The sequence below is a fragment of the Ascaphus truei genome, chromosome 19, assembly GCF_040206685.1.
Source record: "Ascaphus truei isolate aAscTru1 chromosome 19, aAscTru1.hap1, whole genome shotgun sequence".
NCBI classification, from domain to species: domain Eukaryota; kingdom Metazoa; phylum Chordata; class Amphibia; order Anura; family Ascaphidae; genus Ascaphus; species Ascaphus truei.
The window spans coordinates 4,881,593-4,902,449 of NC_134501.1; the positions used below are offsets into that span (position 1 = coordinate 4,881,593).

Here is a 20,857-nt window from a genome sequence, read left to right on the forward strand (position 1 = left end):
ACATGCCAAATAACATGCCCAATACATGCCCAATAGCATGCCCAATAACATGCCCAATAATATGCCCAATACCATGCCCAATAACATGCCCAATACATGCCCAATACCATGCCCAATACCATGCCCAATACATGCCCAATACCATGCCCAATACATGCCCAATAATATACCCAATAACATGTCCAATAATATGCCCAATACATGCCCAATACATGCCCGATGCTATGCCCAATACCATGCCCAATACATGCCCAATACAATGCCCAATAACATACCCAATACATGCCCAATACCATGCCCAATACCATGCCCAATAACATGCCCAATAACATGCCCAATACAATGCCCAATAACATGCCCAATACATGCCCAATAACATGCCCAATAACATGCCCAATAACATGCCCAATAACATGCCCAATACCATGCCAAATAATATGCTTAAATAACATGCCCAATAACATGCCCAATAACATGCTCAAAAAGATCATTATCTCAATGAACGTGTTTCAAACCATAGTTTTATATTCCCACAGTATATATTCCTAACATGTAAGGCATGTTCTTTTCTAGTCCCTCGCTTGTTTAGCAGTGTTACCTTTCTGAGGATCAATGACAAAGTTTCCCTCTTGGTTTCCTTCCAAAATGTCATATGTGACATGGTCTCCATCAGGATCAAACGCATGCACTGTAGCTACAAGGGTATTAGGACCTGCATCCTCAGAAACAAACGTTCTATAACTGTAAAACAAACAATAACATACATTTGCTGATACATTTACTTTAAAGTACACGTTACAACTACTTGCCCAGTTTGAGATAAGTGGGCGAGTACTGTCGGTAATATTTCTGTTGGGAAACGTAACTGTGACAGTCTAGGTCTCAATAGCTTTACTCTGGTTGAGAGCTAAACATTGGCGGGTTTCCCATTATGTTTTTTTGCCCCACGTATCTTTATTGGAGTCACATACAACTTGCTTACAGTTACTTTTCAGATACAGGAGTAGAGAACATTGTTTAGTCACATACATCATATTGCGCCCACTGTTTCGCGTTTGTCCTGACAAGAGCGTGGGATTGACGCAGCTCCGCCTTCCACATTTAATAGGTTGTTGGGTTATTATCAATTTCCCGGTTTGGGCTCGTATTTAATTTGTATTTGTAGTAATTTGGCTACTCGGGTAAAAAAAGGAGCCTTAAATTTACCGATTTTATAGCCTAGCGGAGCTGTGACCTCCAATTATTGCTTTTTCAATTTCCTTAATTTTCCTCCCTTCATATACGTCTGTTACATAACCTGGTATCAATCTGGTACTCTCAACAAAACTGCCGATGATACTCTACTTTAATCTACTCTATATTAACTATAAACTCAACTAGTCGTGTTGGTCCACTTCTTGTTCTCCGTTTCAGACGTCCTCCCAGTCATAAGTCTATGATATTCACTGTTGTATATCTGATATGCATTTTAATACTATTTGTAAAAAAACCCTCCATGTCATCCCAGGGCTTTCGACTAGTATAGGGTTACCTGGTTATTTCCCCTATCTTTGTTTCTAAACCTTAAGTTCTACACCGTCTTCCGTCCACATATTTGTCCCTTCTAGGAACCAGTCCCTCCTTTGGTGGAAGTCCCCCAGCGTTCTGTTTCTGTCCAAGCACGTCTCCAGTCTATCGTCATTAGTTTGTACAGTACGTTGTGTGAGTTCTCCATCGAGGGTTGGAGTGGCAGTATCCAGTTTACCGTAATGGTCTTTCTTCCAGCTAAGAGTATAATTTCTTTGGGTCTTGTCACTGTTTTGCTCATTTGTCTGCATATGTCCAGTTCTCTATGTTAGAGAAGATCATCGGAAGTGGGTGTCTAACCCAGGATATCTTTAGTTTTGCTTTTATGTATCCTAGTACTTGATCCCAGTCCCATTATGGTTGATAAGCCCGGGTTTTAGGGCGGCAACATTTTGGGGCAACATATTTTCTATTTGTTTCTCTTTTTCACCCCATATACAGAGGCCCTGCTCTCTTCCCACTGCTTTCCGGGGGAGAGCGTAGGGCCTCTGTAAGGCCGCCCTTATAGTGCCGGCAAAGGAGACAGCGACGCGACGTCGCGTAAAAACAAATGCATTGAATCCGTCGCGTGCGCTTATAGTAGGAGCAATGCGATGGCGCGACGGCTGGGTCGCAAACGCTGGAATTCAATTAGATTTTTTTCAGCGACCGCAGCGTGACGTCAACGTCGCTGTTGCGTCGCTGTCACTATAAGCGCGGCCTAAAGGTCTCTTACCTTCTCCTTCACGTCGCCCTCCTCCTGTAGTATCTGGGTGTCAAATGTCGCTGACACGTCACATAGTGATGCATTGCCATGACAACGTGAAATCACATGGCATCGCTTCATCACGTAACGTAGCCGCGTCATTTGACGCTGCAGAAGGAGGACAGCACTGCAGGAGGAGGTGGCCCGGGCAGCAAAAAAAGTAAGTGCCTATGGGCGGCAAAATGTTAAATCCGCCACTGGAGATAAATACATATTTTATTAGTGCAAATAATAACCAATGCTTCAGTCTGATAGGGGCTTTTACAAGACACAGCGTAAACATGTTATGTATCTTTATTTGCATGAATAGATATTAAACCTTCCAGATATGGCTCCTAAATTGAAGCCATTGAATGTTATGAAAGCTGAGGCTCTATGAGATGCCTGAGGATGTTTAAACAATGTCTATCATGTTCTCTAAAGAATGGTATGTAAAAATGTCCTGATTGATCATCTTTTTTTAAAATTTCAATCCTACATGGCTTTAAGATAAATTGATTTGTCTTCCCAGGATAGCTGTCATATAATGTAACTGAAGAAAACTGCAAATGACAAGAATAGATGGCCTGTAGAAAATCTAAAAGTTTACGAATGCCGTATTCTGGGGATGTCTGCTCTGCCTAAACTGTACAATTGCAAATATGAAGAGACTCAAGAAAAGACGATTTGTGGAACTCTAATTTACTGTAATGCACCAGACCAGGGGACATGAGCATTGTGATTTTGTTCAGCCATTCAACAACAAATTATAGCCCTGAGGCCACTGTCTTGGCCTAGAGTCTAACAGGCAAATTGATTTTAGCTCAGACAGTTTTAAAGCCATAAAATAGAGAGAAAGAGAAAGTGAAAGACAGGAGGGTTGAATGCTTCATGGAAAGGTCTCTGAAAAAGCAGGAGGTTTTTAAGAATAAGTAGGACACCATCATATCTGTAACACAATTTGTAAGTTTGTGTTGACAGGATGAAATGGAACGGTACGGTGGAAAGGGAAGACAAATAAGAGCTGCAGGCGAAAAACAAGATTTATAATAGAAAATCTTAGGCTTATTAAAATGTATTTGGGGGTATTGTCACAACTGGGACAATAAACATTGTATTTGTTACCGAGACTAGACTGCACAAAATATTATATTTCATTATTTTCACATAAGTGCTGGACTACAAGCTCATGTGGTATTTAGATGAAAGGCGGTAAAAAAACACGAGATAAAGATATATTTTTCTGTAAGACTATGAGTCACTAAGAATCCCTGCTCTGTAAGACACCTTACAGTCCCATATTTACCGAGCAGTATTACTGCAATGGATACCTTCTGCCCTGGGCAACACTTTACAATTCAGTCATTTGAATGGGCTGCAAAGGTCCTTATTTAATAAGTAGTGCAGGAATGTGTCTTATAGAGTAGCACTGCTTAGCATATGTGGCCCTATATCCTTTGTGTATTTGTTCATTAAAGGCTGATCCTGTTCCATACACACCATATAGCTGGGCTCATATTTTACAGGACCATTGAAAAGCACAATATTCTGGTTGTTGGAAGAGCCATATATACAGTATAAGGATTAGGCATGTTTCCTTACAAAGGTTCCGCTGTTACAGGGTTACTAAGCAACAACAGCAAGGAGGAGAATAAAGACAGCAAGGAGGGGAGAGGAGACAGAGAGACAGCAAGGAGAGGAGGAGGAGGAGATGGATGAGGAGGAGGGAATGAAGAGCAAAGTGCAAAGACAGGGGTGGAGAGACCGCAAGGTGAATAGGAGGAGGAAACAGAGAAACAGCAAGAAGAGGAGGAGACAGATGAGATAAGTAGGAGAGGAGGGAGTGTAGTGTGCACAAAGAAGAACAAACACAGTAAGGCAGTGAGTGCAAAGAGAGGGGAGGAGAGAGAGTGGAGGAAGGGTGAAAACAAAGAGTAATGTTTAATTAATAACCTTTAAGGTCTGCTAAATCGGCGTACAGCTAGTAGGAATGAAAAAGACTCACATACAGAGTAAAAGTAATGACAAACAGATAATTGGCTAAGCCAGCGTAAAAATCCTATAATTAGCCCCATCCCTGCCTTCCAGCAACAAATGAGTAAAATGAGAAATAAAACTGATATCTACATCATTTGAGAAAACTCAGGGGCTTCATCATTCCTGTTGGAGATACGAATCCTGACGGTGGTCGTCCCAGTCTTTGGTTCTTCTCCGTGGTCTACTGCCAGGATTACAAACTCATACAGGTGACTGGGCCGCTCGTAGTCCAGCTCCCTCGCTGGGCTCACGGTGCCCTGTGCGGAGATGCTGAAATCAGGGCTCGGAGAATAATAGGAAACCTCCCCATTTGTTCCTGAGTCGCAGTCAGTGGCCGTCACTGGGTTAGAAAGGAGAAAGAAAATCCACACAAGAAAATGATTACATCAATAGAAAGCAATCAGCATGCGATGATACGGAGACGTTCTGTACTATTAAATACAATATACTGTAGGTAAAAAATAACTTGATGTTGGAAGAAACCCTAAATAATTTTAAAGCTCAGATTACAGTTGTGCCATGCCTCTGGAATTATGTTTTAAGACAGGGGTGGCCAACTCCAGTCCTCAAGGGCCACCAACCGTCAGATTTTCAGGATATCCCTGCTTCAGCACAGGTGGCTCAATGAGTCACAGCTGTGTATCATTTTCACCCTCCGCAATGGGTTAATTTATACAATATTTTGCAAGACCCACAAGAACTAAATTCATACCCGCCACCTGTACCTATTTAGCAGGTAACTCTCAATGTATTACGTTCTGGTAAAATATTTGATAAATAAATAAAAAGTATCTGCTAATGATCAGCTGGGAAGGGGGGAATTAACACCACTTCTATTGTATGTATATGTAAGTATAAACATACACAGCCCCTGTAAGCTCAAAACCCAAACCCACCGCACATATTGTTCTGTGTTAGGGTTGCCTGTGGCTTCTCCAAAAATACTGGACACAATGCTGAAAGGTAAGACACACTTGAGACACACACACACCCCTCTCACCTCTCTCTGTTCCATGCTGTTTCCTCCCTTATGTGGCTCCACCCCCAGGCTCCTGACACCTCCTCCTGATTGGCTGCATTACCTAGCAACAGCCAATCAGGATGGCGGAAGCTGCCAAGCCCCCTAGCAACAGCCCTGCTCTATCCCTACTCTGGGAAATCCCGCGGCCCCTCAAGCTGGTCAGGTCACTATGTTCAGAGAGGTAATACCGGTATACACATACACGCCCAGAGAGGTAATACCGGTATACACGTACACGCCCAGAGAGGTAATACCGGTATACACATACACGCCCAGAGAGGTAATACCGGTATACACATACACGTCCAGAGAGGTAATACCGGTATACACATACACGCCCAGAGAGGTAATACCGGTATACACGTACACGCCCAGAGAGGTAATACCGGTATACACATACACGCCCAGAGAGGTAATACCGGTATACACATACACGCCCAGAGAGGTAATACCGGTATACACATACACTCCCAGAGAGGTAATACCGGTATACACATACACGTCTAGAGAGGTAATACCGGTATACACATACACACCCAGAGAGGTAATACCGGCATACACATACACGCCCAGAGAGGTAATACCGGTATACACATACACGCCCAGAGAGGTAATACCGGTATACACATACACACCCAGAAAGGTAATACCGGCATACACATACACGTCCAGAGAGGTAATACCGGTATACACATACACGTCCAGAGAGGTAATACGGGTATACAGATACACACCCAGAGAGGTAATACCGGTATACACATACACACCCAGAGAGGTAATACGGGCATACACATACACGTCCAGAGAGGTAATACCGGTATACACATACACGTCCAGAGAGGTAATACGGGTATACACATACACACCCAGAGAGGTAATACCGGTATACACATACACACCCAGAGGTAATACGGGTATACACATACATGTCCAGTATTACCTCTCATTTTTTACTGAACAGAGTGTCCAAATACAGGACAGTCCGGTTCAGTACTGGACACCTAGTGTTTAAAACCAGAGACAGAACATAAAACACAGACAAAGCTCAGGTCTAAGCTAAGGACACCTAGTGACCTTAGGCTGTGTGTGTTTGTACAGTTCTACCGGTAAACAATTTGGAGGCGCGTGATCCCTCCTTTAAGCGCACTCATCCCACTTTAAATGCCAATTCCTGTTACGCCCCTGCGACTGACCTGCCTATTATGCCAGTTCTCCCTCCATTACAGAGATTAGGAGCGCTTGTGCAGATAGTGTTAGGACTTTCACAAAGAGGGGATACCTGGCCAGGTTTCCAAGCTTATAATGGTTTGGTCAAAGAATTTAACTAAATGACCCTCACTTATGGAGAAAAACAGATAAGTATTTAACTATATCATTTGTCATACATGTAGCACTGGGGCTTTTTATCTTTTGTTTTATATATATATATTGTACAGACAAATGTATAACTTCACATATATTATTGACATATTAGCTTTGCATATAGTAAATTGTGCGTGTTACTGTCTGTGCCTCCTTCACATGCCTGAAAGCGCCTCTGTTCCACAATGTTACACTGTATGTCACCCAAAGTGCACCTATTTTTATGTCCCAAATGTTGAAGGATCTGAAAATTGTGTCAACAGGATTTCACAAGAATCTAGCTGCAGTCTCCTATAAAAAACAACATATCCAATATTATCTTGTCCTGCTACATGTGGTTTTAAGGAGGATCTAGTACAGCGTTTTCATGGCACGGGGTATATTTAATAAAATGGTTAACCTTGTAAAAGAGACGTTGTCATGGCAATCATTTCAGGGACATTGTCTTTGCTGTAGATTCTCTGCTGAAATTCGGGGATGCAATCATTTACGTCTGTGATTACTGCTAGAACCTGCAAGGAATAGTAAATAAAAACGGGAAGATTACAGCCAGAATCGCAGAGGACTGCAGTGTAGAAATGTGAAGGAACACTCTTTATGCAAAGTGTCAAATGAAAGCAACTGGCACACGTCTCGCACATATAGGGGGTTTCCGTTTGTTTCGTTCCACCATATATTATTATCACAAGTGCAATTAATGGCTTCATTGCTAAGTGAGAACAGAATGCATTGAGGAACATATGTTTAGCATATTCCTGTCAAAGGTAGAGCAATATACAGTATTTATATTCCATCTGTTATTGGAATGCTAGATAACTAGACTTTTAATGTACTTTACATGAGAATGTATAAACACAGTGGCAGCTATTTGGGGTCCTGTTAATACTTGTGACACTATAGAAGGTCTGCTAAAAAAACAGAAATAGCTGTCCCATTATTTTCTCTTAAGATCTACAATTAATATAATAGGTCATATTAATACGGAAAATACATCATTGTTATAGGAGAAACTGTATCCTATACTGTATCCTGTTTTGTGTTTTTGTTTTTTAAACGTCAGTTTATTATTAGGTAATAATTACTCCTGCATTCTTTTAAATCATTACCCCACGCTTTATGTTCTTTTTAACGAGCTTTAATGTATTCTGAGCTATAATTGATGCTTCCTTGGGTTGCTGTAGTAACCATTTAAAAAGGCACACTACTTTCTTTTTTTAAATAGGCGGCCATATTGTGAACCCGGGGAAGCAGGATCTGTGTGCGATCGATCACAGCAGAATGGGCCGGCGGCCTAGGTGATTACATTTCCTTAAAGCTAAGCCACTGCGGCATCTAGTACAATACACAGCAACACAAAGCAAACTGCGTTCCATTCTGATAAGTAACCCTGCAGATTTACCTCCACGGTGCTGCTGAACTGCCCCCCGTGTTCTATTGCCCTAACCAGCAGCAGGAACTGGTGGGGCTCACTTTCAAAATCCACGCTTCGGGTTAAAGTGACTTCCCCGGTCAGCTGGTCAACACTGAACGAGTTGTGTGGGTTCACGGCCAAACTGTAGTGCACGGACTTGTTTTGGTGAGAAAATGCAGATACCGTCACCAATCTGGAACATTGACAGGTAATTATCAGGTGCCATGCAAACACACATTGTCACAGTTATAGTACATTTACTGTCCCCTGAACTGCATCACTTGAACATAAGTAAGGCCCGGGCCATAGAGGGGTGAGGAGTTCCGAGCCGCGCTGACGCTAAGGCTCGCCTGCTGAAATCTGCGCGATTTCATGCCCATTCAGGCGAGCCAGCGGGCGCGACCGGAGGCGGGGGGAGACTGAGGGAGGCGGGGCAGTGACGTCGCTGGGCCAATCGCCCGCGACGCACTGACGTGATGTTGACGCAGCTCCGCGCTGATTGGATGTTTTCAGCCGACAGCGCGCTGAAAAACAGCTTGGCGCTTGGCTGAAAACTCCAGCGCCTCAGCACGCCTGCGGACGCTCGCGTGAGCCCCCTCTAAAGGCATCCTCATTGAGGATGCAGGGGCTCAGCGCGGAGCGTCCGCACGGCTCAGCACGGCTTGTCCTTCTATGGACTCGGCCTAACATGGCCTACAAGACCAATAAAAACTTGTAGTCAGCTAAGTAACTAAACAGTCTCACCTTACAATAAAGTTCCAGGAGTATTAAAGTATTAACGAGTTCTATTTATTGATATTCACACCCCCCCCCCCTCTTATCTTACTTGTAACACACACCGTCCCCACACACACAAAGCCGCTTTGCCTCCCCCCTGGTTACACAATGAGACCATGTCAGCTGCTCAGCGAGCGCGTCCCGCGCTGCCCCGCGCTGCATGGAGATGGAGAGGCTTCTTTCAGTATCGCAGCCTCTACATCTCCGTGCAGCGTGAGATGCGTTCGCTGGGCAGCCAGCACAGTGCTTCCCCCTGGAGCAGCGGCACCCTTGGCAGAGGGTTGACGGCCCACCAGGGTACTGTGGACCCACCGGTTGAGAAACACTGGCAAGATAATGGTGTCCAGACCAACATGTTGCTAAGGGCCACTTGCAGAACACTTCACTGATGGAGCGCATTGCAGCAATAACTCACGTGTGCCCGGGCAGAGTATCTTCAGGAATATGGACAGTGTACGAAGCTTTTTTAAACTGTGGAGGTCTGGGGCCTGCAATCACAGACACGGTGATGGGAGCACTTTGCTTTCCAGGTTTGTCCATGGCCTGCACAGTGAGGAAGTATTCCTCATCCTTCAATGGAGGGAGCCCTGTCGTTCGTATCCAACCTGTGTTCTGATCAACTTCAAATCTGTCTTCTCCGCCTGGAACAACATGCGTCCAAGAAAACAGTGGTTTCCACCAGGAATAACATTCGCAGTTATTCCATTTGTTAAATTAATGATGTGAATGTTTTTTGAAGTACATATGTGTATAACACTCATATTCTTGTAATTGCCGGAACGTTTTGATATATTCATGTACTGTACCACACCTTTTTAACATGGGGAACAATAATTTAGGTTCAAACGTATCTTTTATAGTTGGTGTATAAACAATATTATATAAATAAATATTTAATGGAAAGTGATTACTGTATAGTGTTTTGAAGAAGCATACACATTTAATTAAAAAGACAATTTTAATATATGTAGTCACATCCAATATGGCTTGTTATTTCCAATTACATTTGTTAAAAATATTGGGAAAACTGACTTTTTCTTTAATTTGTTGAAATTGATGATGTTGTGGTTAGTAATGAAGTTTTGGCTTTCCTTACATTCTCAGCTGATTCCCACCCACTTTAACCTTTAACAATATGTGTTGCTCTGCTGCTCTGAACTTTACAGTAAATAAGGGAAACATTGAATGGGAGGAGATCAGAATTTCCAGGTATCCGTTATCAATATAAAAGAAATAGTTAGACTACGGACTTTGGACATAAATCTTAAAATACATCATTGATATTTGTGCAAATATGGAAATAATTGATTCCGCAGATAAAATGCAAGTACAATAATCTCCCTTTACCTCATATTTACCCACCAAGAGAATATATTAGTAAATGTTGTCTTTTCATGTGTCTGGCTGAAGTCTTTAAATGCCAGTAGTGCATTGTTGTACAGTACTTCTTGGCAAATAACAGCATATACTGTATGTGAACACGGACTTTTTTTCTTACCTTGCAGTAGAAAATACTTCACTTCTCCATTGGCGCCTTCATCTTTATCAACAGCGTGTAGTTTGTACACGTATGTGCCAGCTGCCGCGTAAGGTGACACCACTGCCCAGAAAGGGGACGGATCCATGGACCACTCTGGGTAGTTATCATTGACATCCATAACTGTGAGTTCTAAGTGAACGATGTACCAGTCCTTCCCTGGTGAGTAAAGGAGGTTAAGATCATCTTCATAGAAAGAAGGCCACGTTAGTCAGATATTACTCCTGTACTTTATTTGTATGGGTTAGCGGCCCATAAATGTATGCTCCTACTCACACAAACAATTGTTTCATCTGCCTGGTATTAGGAATCTGTTTTCCGGTGTCTCTAAGACCCCCTAAGTTTCCTAAAATGTATTCGCAGGCGTCTTCTTCAGTAGTACGTTAACATATGCTATACATCTCAGTGAAAGATTGGGTAGTCATACAGTCCGGGCAGCCGACCACATTCAAGGGCCCCAGGAGTAGTGTCCCCCTGGGCCCCGGGTTGTTCAGTGTTCACTACCCCCTGGTTGCAAGTGCTGCGTCACCACCTCTCTTTTCCAAACACATCCCCTCTTCTCTCTCTCACGATTCCCTCCTTCTCTTTCTCCCTCATTTCACTCTCTCTCCCCCCTACTTCTCTCTCTCACCCCCTTTCTCTCTCTCCCCCCCCCTTCTCTCTCCCCCTTTCTATCTCTCACCCTTTTCTCTCTCACTCATCCCCCTTCTCCCTCTTACCCCTCTTCTCTCTATTGCTCTTCACTTTCTTTTACTCTCCCCCCTTTTTCTCCATCATCCAGCCTTTCTCGAACTCTTACTCTTCCCTCTCACTCTTCACTCCTTCTCTCACCCCCTCTCTTTTACTCTATTCTCCCTCTCCCCTGCCTCTCTCTCCCACTTTCACCTCCTCTCTCTCTCTCTAACTCACCACCTCTCTCCCCTACTCACCTCTCTCTTACTCTCCCCTTTCTCTATCACTCTCCCCCTTCCCTCTATCTCACTCTTTCCCTTCTCTCTCACTCCCCCATCTCTTACTCTTCCAACCCTCTCTCTTACTCTCCCCTCTTCTCTTCCCCTTCTCTCCCCTCTCTCTCTTACTCTACCCCCTCTCTCCCCCCACTCGCTCTGATTTGGAACGACGGGACAAGCCCCCTCTGCCACCGGCCCTGTGACAGATGTCCATGTGCTCCCCCCCTGTCGGCGGCCATGCATACAGTATTCATCCTAGAGAACAATTTGTTTGCAGGTTGTAAAACTCTTTGTGGGAACAAAGATTCAAGTTTCTAGCATATGTTTTTGGTGCCTGGTTACATCCACGTACCAGCTTCACGTTGCATACCCAGCAACCAACCTCACAGTGATGAGACCCAAAAGGTTGAAACAGCTGTCTGCGGGGAGGTTTACTGGCTCAGCACTTCTTTAACCCAGGCTGTGCTGAAAAGCTGTGTAATATGGCAGACTTATGCTTAATTGGGGTCCATGTAAGAATAGATGAGAAGTAAAGAGTGACCCACTGTGCTCGTTTGCATGCCATTACCCAGAATCCCTGGCTGCAGTGGAAGCACTGTTTACTAAGGCTGCGGTCCCATTAATGTCTGTGACACACGCGCCCGGCGGGGGGGGGGCGGCGCGTGCACAGCGCTAACCACGATCTGCGGTCTGACGGGAGAGAGGGAGCTTGCGACGGGAGGGGGCGTAGTCGGGGATTTGCGGGGGCATGGCCATTACGTCACGCGGCTGGTTCGCCCTCCTTGGGTGAACCGCTGGTGGGGGCGTGGCCACGCCTCCATCGCAAGGTTTGAACTCAATTTGATTGAGTTGGAAAAAACCTTCAACGTGACGGTGCGTACTGGGCCCAGCCCCACTGAGGGGCGGTGCTTACACGCACAGCGCACGCCGCGCCGTGCGCAGAGGCTGTTACTGGGACCGCAGCCTAAGCGATAATGGGGTAAGACAGGGTGCAGACCTGTCTGAGACATGTGACTGCACCACATGTGGTATTTTTATTTGCCAACATTCTTGCAGGAATGGGTCCTATATAAAGCATTGTGTAAAACTAGAAATTCAATAAATGATCATTTTGCACCTTATTCCGAAAGGTGTGATAAGCGCAGGTAACGCACTATCGCATGAAAAGACCATTGACTTTAACGGGGATTTTCCTGAGATAGCGCGGCATCCGCGCTTATCACACCTTACAGATTAAGGGCCTCAGAATGTATTTTTCCCTTTGCTTAGTGGTGAATATTTGATGCCCCCATCTCCTCTATTAAAAAAAGCCCACTGAGTTATTTTCCCCAGCTGCAAAACAAGGTATGTACCGAAGGAAAGGCACCCCGTTGCTACAGTATTTCTGCTGCTGCTGTTATGCAGCCGGGAGACTCGGATAAATGACCCCAATGTCTGCAGACCCCTTTTCATTATCTCTATTTTATACATTCAATGAGGACATTTAAACGGACGCACTTCGCCAACTCTTACAAAATGTTTGATCCGATTTCTAGTTGTGGTTGCAAGATGCCATGTTCCATCAGCTCTCCCAGCGTGAAGCTGATCAGCGCAAGGCTCACAATCTTTTGAAGTGAAGGCTTCATTGCCTCATTGAAATTGATAGAACTGACATTGTGGCTAAAATATAAACTGACAATACTGTGCAAAAGGTTTGCTTGAATGAACATGTCTGTACAATTCTTGACAAGTGTTAAGCATCCTTTCCTCTGTACTAGATAAGATATCTTACATTATTAAGATTAGAGAATAATGTGTGAGAAGGTAGGACATTTCTTGGCATTTTTAGGTCACTTTAAATTACCAATAAACATTATTATATGGCTCATATGCTTTGCGAGTCTGGATTGCTCACATAGAAAAGTATATGGGGATCACAATGGGCCCAGTGTAGTAAGCAAATGGCTTTTTGGCGCAAAATTGACACACAAAAATCTAATTGAAAATTGCGCATATGTGTGCCTATGTATTAACTTGACATTTCTCAATCTGCGCCATCAGCGTTCAAATCATTTTTTTGCACATACAGAAATGGTCTGCGCTAGATCGATGTAAATGGTATATATTTTTTTTAAAAGAATGTTTTTGTGCGGCCAAGAAAAAAAGGAAAAAAGTGCTTCGAAATCGTCCCACAAGTTCAAGTTGGCCTAAATTCTAAACAAATTGGTATATTGTTAGCGTAGTGAAGTTATCCTGTAACAGCCAAAAATGTTTTCAAAGTATGGTTGTTATAAATAATAATATACTAATAAATTATGCTTACTAATACTCGCTTAAACAAAATACACACAATTCTGTTTTAATTTAAATTGTATGACAGGTATTCAACGTGACGCAATGCGTCAAAATTCCAATGAATGATGCGTCACATGTGTGAAGCCTTCATTCATACGACACACGTTTTATTGAGGATTGTACTACTTTTAGCACTACATTTTTGATGCACAATTAAATGATGATATATAGTTCATACATATATATATTGGTAAGGAAAACAGCAAGCACTCCAACGTTGTAATCCAAATAAGCCTGGTGCTAGTCCCATAAATAATGTAAAGAGTACTTTACCATGCAGCGGAACAGCAAAGAGAGGCAGCACTCAGAGGTAAGTGTACAAAGAATTGTATTGTAACAGACATAAAAATCCGACGTTTCGATCCCACAGAGGGATCTTCTTCTTGTGCGATTTGCTGTTCTGCTGGCTGGTAACGTACTATATATATATACATATGACTCTGGCCATAAGATGAACGATCTGAGGGTTGCCATACTCAAAGGTAATCTTAAAACCCCGAAAGAGAGACGGTTGCATGAATACAAATTTATGCAACTGTTCGGGACACTTAGCAGTGGCCTAAACAGAGATCGAAATTTTATGAGTCATTACTGACACTAGCGAACTCTCTTCCCATGAGCGCTAAAGGCCATGTCTGTACATACTGTGCTATATGTATGCACACACAGCTGTCTCTCACACATACCAATACTCCTTATTTTTCCATCCCTATACACCAATAGGGACCACATAGTATCCACACACACTTTTAGTTGTGCTACAAACTCTCACATTTCCACACCCACCCACACCATTTATATCCCCTCTCACTCCACACACACCTTGTGTAGAGCACTGTTTATACTGTGGGCTCTCCATTCATTCTTATTCACACTGATACACATACACACTCTTTCTTCACTTGCTTTCAGTAACCCTTTGACACCTCTAGCCATAAAACACATCCACATCGGGGGAAGGACCAGCACAGATAACATTCCAAGAGACACTGTTTTTAAGTATACCTTTTGCTTCATTCATTGTAACATCGCCGGAAGAAGAGATCAGTGTATCTCGAAAACTCGCACAAATAAAAGCATTTCGTTAGCCACAGAACGGTATCATCTATTTATTTTTTGATTATATATATATATATATATATATATATATATATATATATATATATATATATATATATATATATACCATTCTGAAGTCTGGTAAGTAAGAGACAGCACACATAAGTAGTAGTTAACACAGTTGTACTGGTGAAAAGTAGTACATCTTAGTCCAACCCTGTTATAGCGTGATCCGCTAAAACGCAGATCCGATCATAACGTGGTGTGAGCTTGGCGCCGTTTTTTAAAAGCAAAATTTACAACAACAAAAATTAATAAATTTTAAAGCTTTATTGCTAACGGACGGATGGACACAATACTCCCCTGCTCATCACATCCCATCCCCCCTGCCCATCACATCCCCCCTTCCTGCACATCACCCTTCCTGCACATAACATCCCATCCCCCCTGACCATCACATCCCCCTTCCTACACATCACCACACACACACTCACATACAAACATATACATACACACACACCTCTCCCTACATGTACCTCCACGGGGGGGAGGAGAGAAGGGAGCTGGTTCCTGCCCGGGACACAAACAGCTGATATCCCGGCCCAGACTCTGTGAGATCCTCCCCCCGCCCCCATCCCCCCCCCTCTCGCAGACTCACAGCTTCCCTGCACAGATCAGCTGCTACTGCGGGTCACAGTGCTGTGTGGGGGGGAGCTGCCGCTGCGACGTCAGCATCAGGGAGAGCTGGGAGAGTTATCACACCTCTCCCCCTCCAGCGGACGCAGAATCCCTGATGCGGCGGCCATTTTTATTTTATTTTTTAAATCGCAATCCCGGTTATAACGCGGTCGTATCGGGTGGTACCCGAGGACCGCGTTATAACGGGGTTCAGCTGTATATACATATACACATACTCCCTTTTGTATAAATACATATATACATTTATATATACAGATAGATAGAGCGTTAGATATAGAGAGTAGAGTAGATAGATGTATGTATTAATGTATAGCTTTATTACATAGTGCCCACAATGTACGCATCGCTTTACAAGAGAGACAGTGATTTATAATACAATAAGTACAGCAAACAAAATCAGACAATAGGAAAGGAAACCCCTGCCCCCTGAGAGCAGTGGCGGACTTACATTTCTGTCGCTTGCAGGCTGTGGGGGAAGCCCTCCACCCTAGCATAGTGACATGACATCACGGCACCATGTAACCCCGTGTTGTCATGGCAATGTGTTGTTACGTGACGTGGAGTCATCATTTGACGTCGGTTCACCATGACGCAACGCTACAGGAGGGGGCCCGCTCCGGAAAAGGTAAGGCTTTTTCACACACACATTTTCTCCCCCCAAAATTATCGCCCCGCCAAAAAATTGCGCCTACTCAGCCTAGTGGGAAATCCGTCACTGCCCGAGAGCTTACAATGTAACTGGTATGTTGGGAGCCTACGGTCTGTATTATAGTAAGCGCTTGCATGACGTTGCGCACGCACGTGGCGCAAGCGTTTTGTGTATATAGACCAAACGATGACGCGCGCGGCTAGGAGGCGTGGCCATGACGTCACAAGGGTAGGTTTTTTCCTGCCTCACTGTAATTGGCACACAGTGTCACGTGGCACGGCTGCCACTGGAAAATACAAATTTCTTTGTCTTTCCACAAAGCTGCCACGCCAACGCTCTCTGCCGTGCGTGCGCGTACATCTGCTCTAGATACTGTCATAGGGAGACAGGAATTTGTCATTGTCACTACTATAATACAGACCTTACAGAGGCAGCAGGGGAGGAAGTAGATGGCAGGGCTTGGCCACAATGGTTGGTAAAAGCCATGAGTCCAGGTTACTGAAATGCTTCATTTAATACTGTAAGTGTGTTTTTAGGTTTGACTTGGTTGGGGAGGGGGGGGGGGGTGCTGGGCGGATTCAGAGTGTGAGGGACTTCGACAGGTAAGGGGCAGCAAGCGAAAAAGGTCTAAAAGTGAGAGAGGGCAGTAGGGGTGGAAGGTGTGGAGAGGAGACAGTTATGTGTGGAGTGCAGGAGACGAGCAGGGGCATAGCGAGAGATCAGAGCTGATATGTACTGTAGGAAGGAGCAGAGGAGTGGAGAACCTTGCAGGTAAGAAGGAGAAAGGTGATCCCAAACTTGACGAGAAGTCAGGAGAGGGACTTAAGGAGGTAGATACAGATCTTATCCAGTGGGACATGCACGGGAATGTGTGTTGTTGCACAAGTACATCCTAGAAAACATATCACATAAGCCATCCGGAAAGGTAAAGGTGTCAAGAAAAAATATATACATTCTAATGTAATATATAATTATGATGTGTTTTTAATTCGTCCCTAATGTAGTAACAAAGGTACATTAAGTTACAAGTGGTGTGTAGTGTATGTATATCTGTATTTATATAGCGCCCACAGTGTTCTCTGCACTTTACAAAAGAGGCAAAAAAACAGTGATGGGAATTATAATACAATAAGTGAAACAAAGTGAGACACTAGGAAAGGAAATCTCTGCTCCGGAGAGCTAACAATCGAAGTGATGTTGGGAAACTTGCAGAGACAGCGGGTGAGGGAATAAGTGCAGGACACGGCAGGGCTTGGTCACAGTGGTTGGTAGGAGTGACTGTGGATGTGGTATTGATACAGTACATAGCTATTTCTTTCTTGGCTTTTGTTACAGTGACTTCCAATGTTATTCCTCGTTATGCTGCATCCTAGAATACACTTGTGGGAAGTATACTGCTCTTATTTAACAATACATTCTAACACATTTTAGCAAACAAGGAACAGCGCCTAATAGATCATGAAAAACACAGAGAGCTTTATGTAAAACAACAGCAACCAGAATTAGAAACAAAGGTAAAACAGCACCAGAATCCTATAATAAAAAACAGTCAAATCAAACGTGCTATTCTTTTAAAAATAAATCTGTTATTTGCACGTGATAACTTTAATTAATAAGAGCTTATGAATACCTGTGATTGACAGTTGATAGAGAAAATTAGGGGCAAATAATTAAAATACCAAGGATTAAACATTAAAAATACAGGTTTTCAGTTCACACAAAAAAATGTTTTCTACTCTCAACATGGTCGAGTTTAACAGGGAGTTCAACAGGAGGGAAACAAGGGGACTACAGAACACCTACGGACCCTCAATCCTGGATGTGAACTACGCTGGAAAGGTGGACATTTCTATCCCAGACTACACATCTCAGCACTAAACTACGGCTGCCATGATGCTGCTACTATTTATTTTTGCTCTGACCTCGCTTCTTTTCAAAATACACATTTCTTTCTACCAGCCCCATGTCTCCAACTCTATTCATATATCTCCATCTTCTTTACCCCTCAATAAAAAACACCCCCACAAATCCTCTATTCACACCCTCTATCTACTCCTTCCTGCTGCTGGGGATCTCCCCTAAGCCTGAAGCCAGACATACACACCTGATCTCACCTACGCCTCCCTGCCATCTCTTCCCCTTTAAATGGTGTTAACCTTTTCATTTAACACCCATCTACAGCACTTATTCCCTCACCTGCTGTCTCTGTAAATTTCCCCTCAAACCTCTTAGATTGTAAGCGCTTTGGGGCAGGGATTTCCTTTCCCATTGTCTGATTTTGCTGCACTTATTGTATTTTTTAAATTCCCTGTACTGTATTCTTTGTGAAGCGCTGAGTACACTTTTGGCGCTATATAAATAAAGACATACAATACAATACAACATCTAAGAATTCCAGCTTCCCTTAACAAACACCCCTGCACATATGTTCTGTCATCTATTCCTTCCAGGAGATTAACAGATTTGTGCTCAAACTACCCTGTTTATTTGAGAACCACTGCACAAATTACACAGCTGAAATGGAAAACAGGATGATACAAACAGCTCAGCACAGGCTCCACATGAAATACTTGAAATCGGCTTGGTTTTAACAGGGAACTTGACAATCATAGATATAAAGCAGTCTTCCTAAACTTATTCTGTTGATGTGAGTCACCTGTTATCCATATACTAAATAAATAATAGTCACACACACACACACATATTATATATATATATATATATATATATATATATATATATATATATATATACTGTACACCGATCTATTGATCTCACGATTAGCTAGAGGTCACACACACACACACATTATATATATATATATATATATATATATATATATATATATATAAAATAGTCACACACACACATTATATATATATATATATATATATATATATATATATATATTTATATACAGATGTATTGATCTCACGATTAGCTAGAGGTCACACATAGGCTAGTGTAGCTGCAATACTGTATTTTTACTGACCTTGGTCACCTCTTGCATGGCAAAGATACAAATTGAGCAGTATTAATTTCTGGAAGCGATACTTTCCTAACATATACTGGGAGGTGCGTTGGGCTACTTAACGTGATGTGAACTTAACGCTGTATCCAAAAAGAACATTAATGTAATGTTAAGCTATGTTTTCTCCCATAAAGGGTATAGTGTTAAAGCCGCAGTTCATTCAAAATCTAATATGCTTTTTAAATAAATCAGTTGCGTAGTATTAGATCAGGGGTGCGCAAAGTGGGGGGCGCGAGATTTTCTGGGGGTGGGGGGGTGGGGTTGCTGCTGTTACACAGGCCCCGCGCTTCTCCAAAAGCATTTAAAATAAATGCCGGGGATCGCGCGAGGCCTCTGTAACTTTTCACTTACCTGGAGTTGGGGGGAGGGGGGGGGGGCGCGAGCCAGAGGAGAGAGAGAGGATAAAGGGGGGCACATGAGAGAAAGTTTGCGCACCCCTGTATTAGATACTAGTTACTGACACTTTTCACCCAATATTATTTCAGCCACCCAGTCTCGGCTGGCATTAACCTCTTCGTTCTATGAAACTTGCATCAAAAATGTCAACAAATTATTACGTTTGAGAAAACAAATGCAGACAAACTTATAGGCACGGTCCTTAAAAATCGTAAATGTATTCATATGTCAAGTCATAAATGTTTTCAATCCAACTTTCAGACTTTTCTCATAGTTTTAAGGAAAGTCTAAAAAAATAATCATTCAGAAGGCAAAATATTAACCAAAAGATGCTGATCCTAACTGTTAATTATAATCCACAATGAATTGCCAATATTTGAAGTAAGGAAGGAATTTATTTTTTCCTTTATGACATAGATGATATGTCACTGGGGTTTGTGTTTGCCTTCCTATGGATCAATATACTGTAAGTACGGATATAGGATAAGTATCTGTGTTCTACATATAGCATAGATTGAACTTCACAGGCATGTCTTTCTTCAACCACTCTACTATGTAACTAGTATTAACAATCTAAGCCAGATAAATTAAAGCAAAACCAAGGGCCTAGAATATTTGTTCATTGAGATTAATTAACTTTTGTGGACTTATTCTAGATTGTCCAATTCAGCCATTAGGGCTATTTTCTGCCAAAAATCCTCACTGAAGTCAATAGAAATTTTGGGCCCAAAACAGCCTGAATGATTTGCTACTCATGAAAATAATAATAAGGCTGTAAGTAAAAACAACTTCAAAGTCACCCATAAAACATATATTTTAAAACAAATTGGAGTTGTTATTTGACTTGTTTGGGGCAAGTGAGTAAAAAAACACCATATTCATCAAAGTGACACAAAAACATCCCATTGAAGCTACAAAGTTTTAATTTCTATCAGAAATCTATTAACATTTTTGCTGCAGTTTTGCAGCTGGGAGACTGTGATCCCTAATTCCTGTATTGTTTGCATGTAAATAGAAATCATTACAAACGAAAGCTATTTACAACAACAACGAAAACGTGTAAAATTCACTGCAATATGGAAAAATATAATGTTGAATATTTTTATTTCCTTTTTCAAATCCCTTATTTCTGTGACTTTCCTGTGAGTACGTGTCGTCTTTGTTACTGCTAGAATATAAAATAAGAGCAGAAGTGTACGCAAACTTCCAGAAATGAGAGAAGTGTCACAGTATAAAGATACAATGTTTCAATAAATGTCTAATCACCACAATGTTATTCCTTTTATGCAAAGTGTGGGAATGTT

At 42.6% G+C, this 20,857-nt stretch overlaps 1 protein-coding gene across 1 annotated transcript in view; it reads right to left on the reverse strand.

Moving 5' to 3' along the window:
* Positions 1-20,857, reverse strand: part of LOC142469736 (neural-cadherin-like) — a 70,007-nt gene that overhangs the window by 45,081 nt on the left and 4,069 nt on the right. Inside the window, exons 2-7 of the mRNA XM_075576337.1 lie at positions 10,397-10,594; positions 9,314-9,539; positions 8,110-8,314; positions 7,111-7,222; positions 4,418-4,667; positions 599-741 (exon numbers count right to left, since the gene is read on the reverse strand). Of these exons, the coding sequence (XP_075432452.1) occupies positions 599-741; positions 4,418-4,667; positions 7,111-7,222; positions 8,110-8,314; positions 9,314-9,539; positions 10,397-10,594 (1,134 nt within the window). The remainder of the gene's footprint in view (positions 1-598; positions 742-4,417; positions 4,668-7,110; positions 7,223-8,109; positions 8,315-9,313; positions 9,540-10,396; positions 10,595-20,857) is intronic.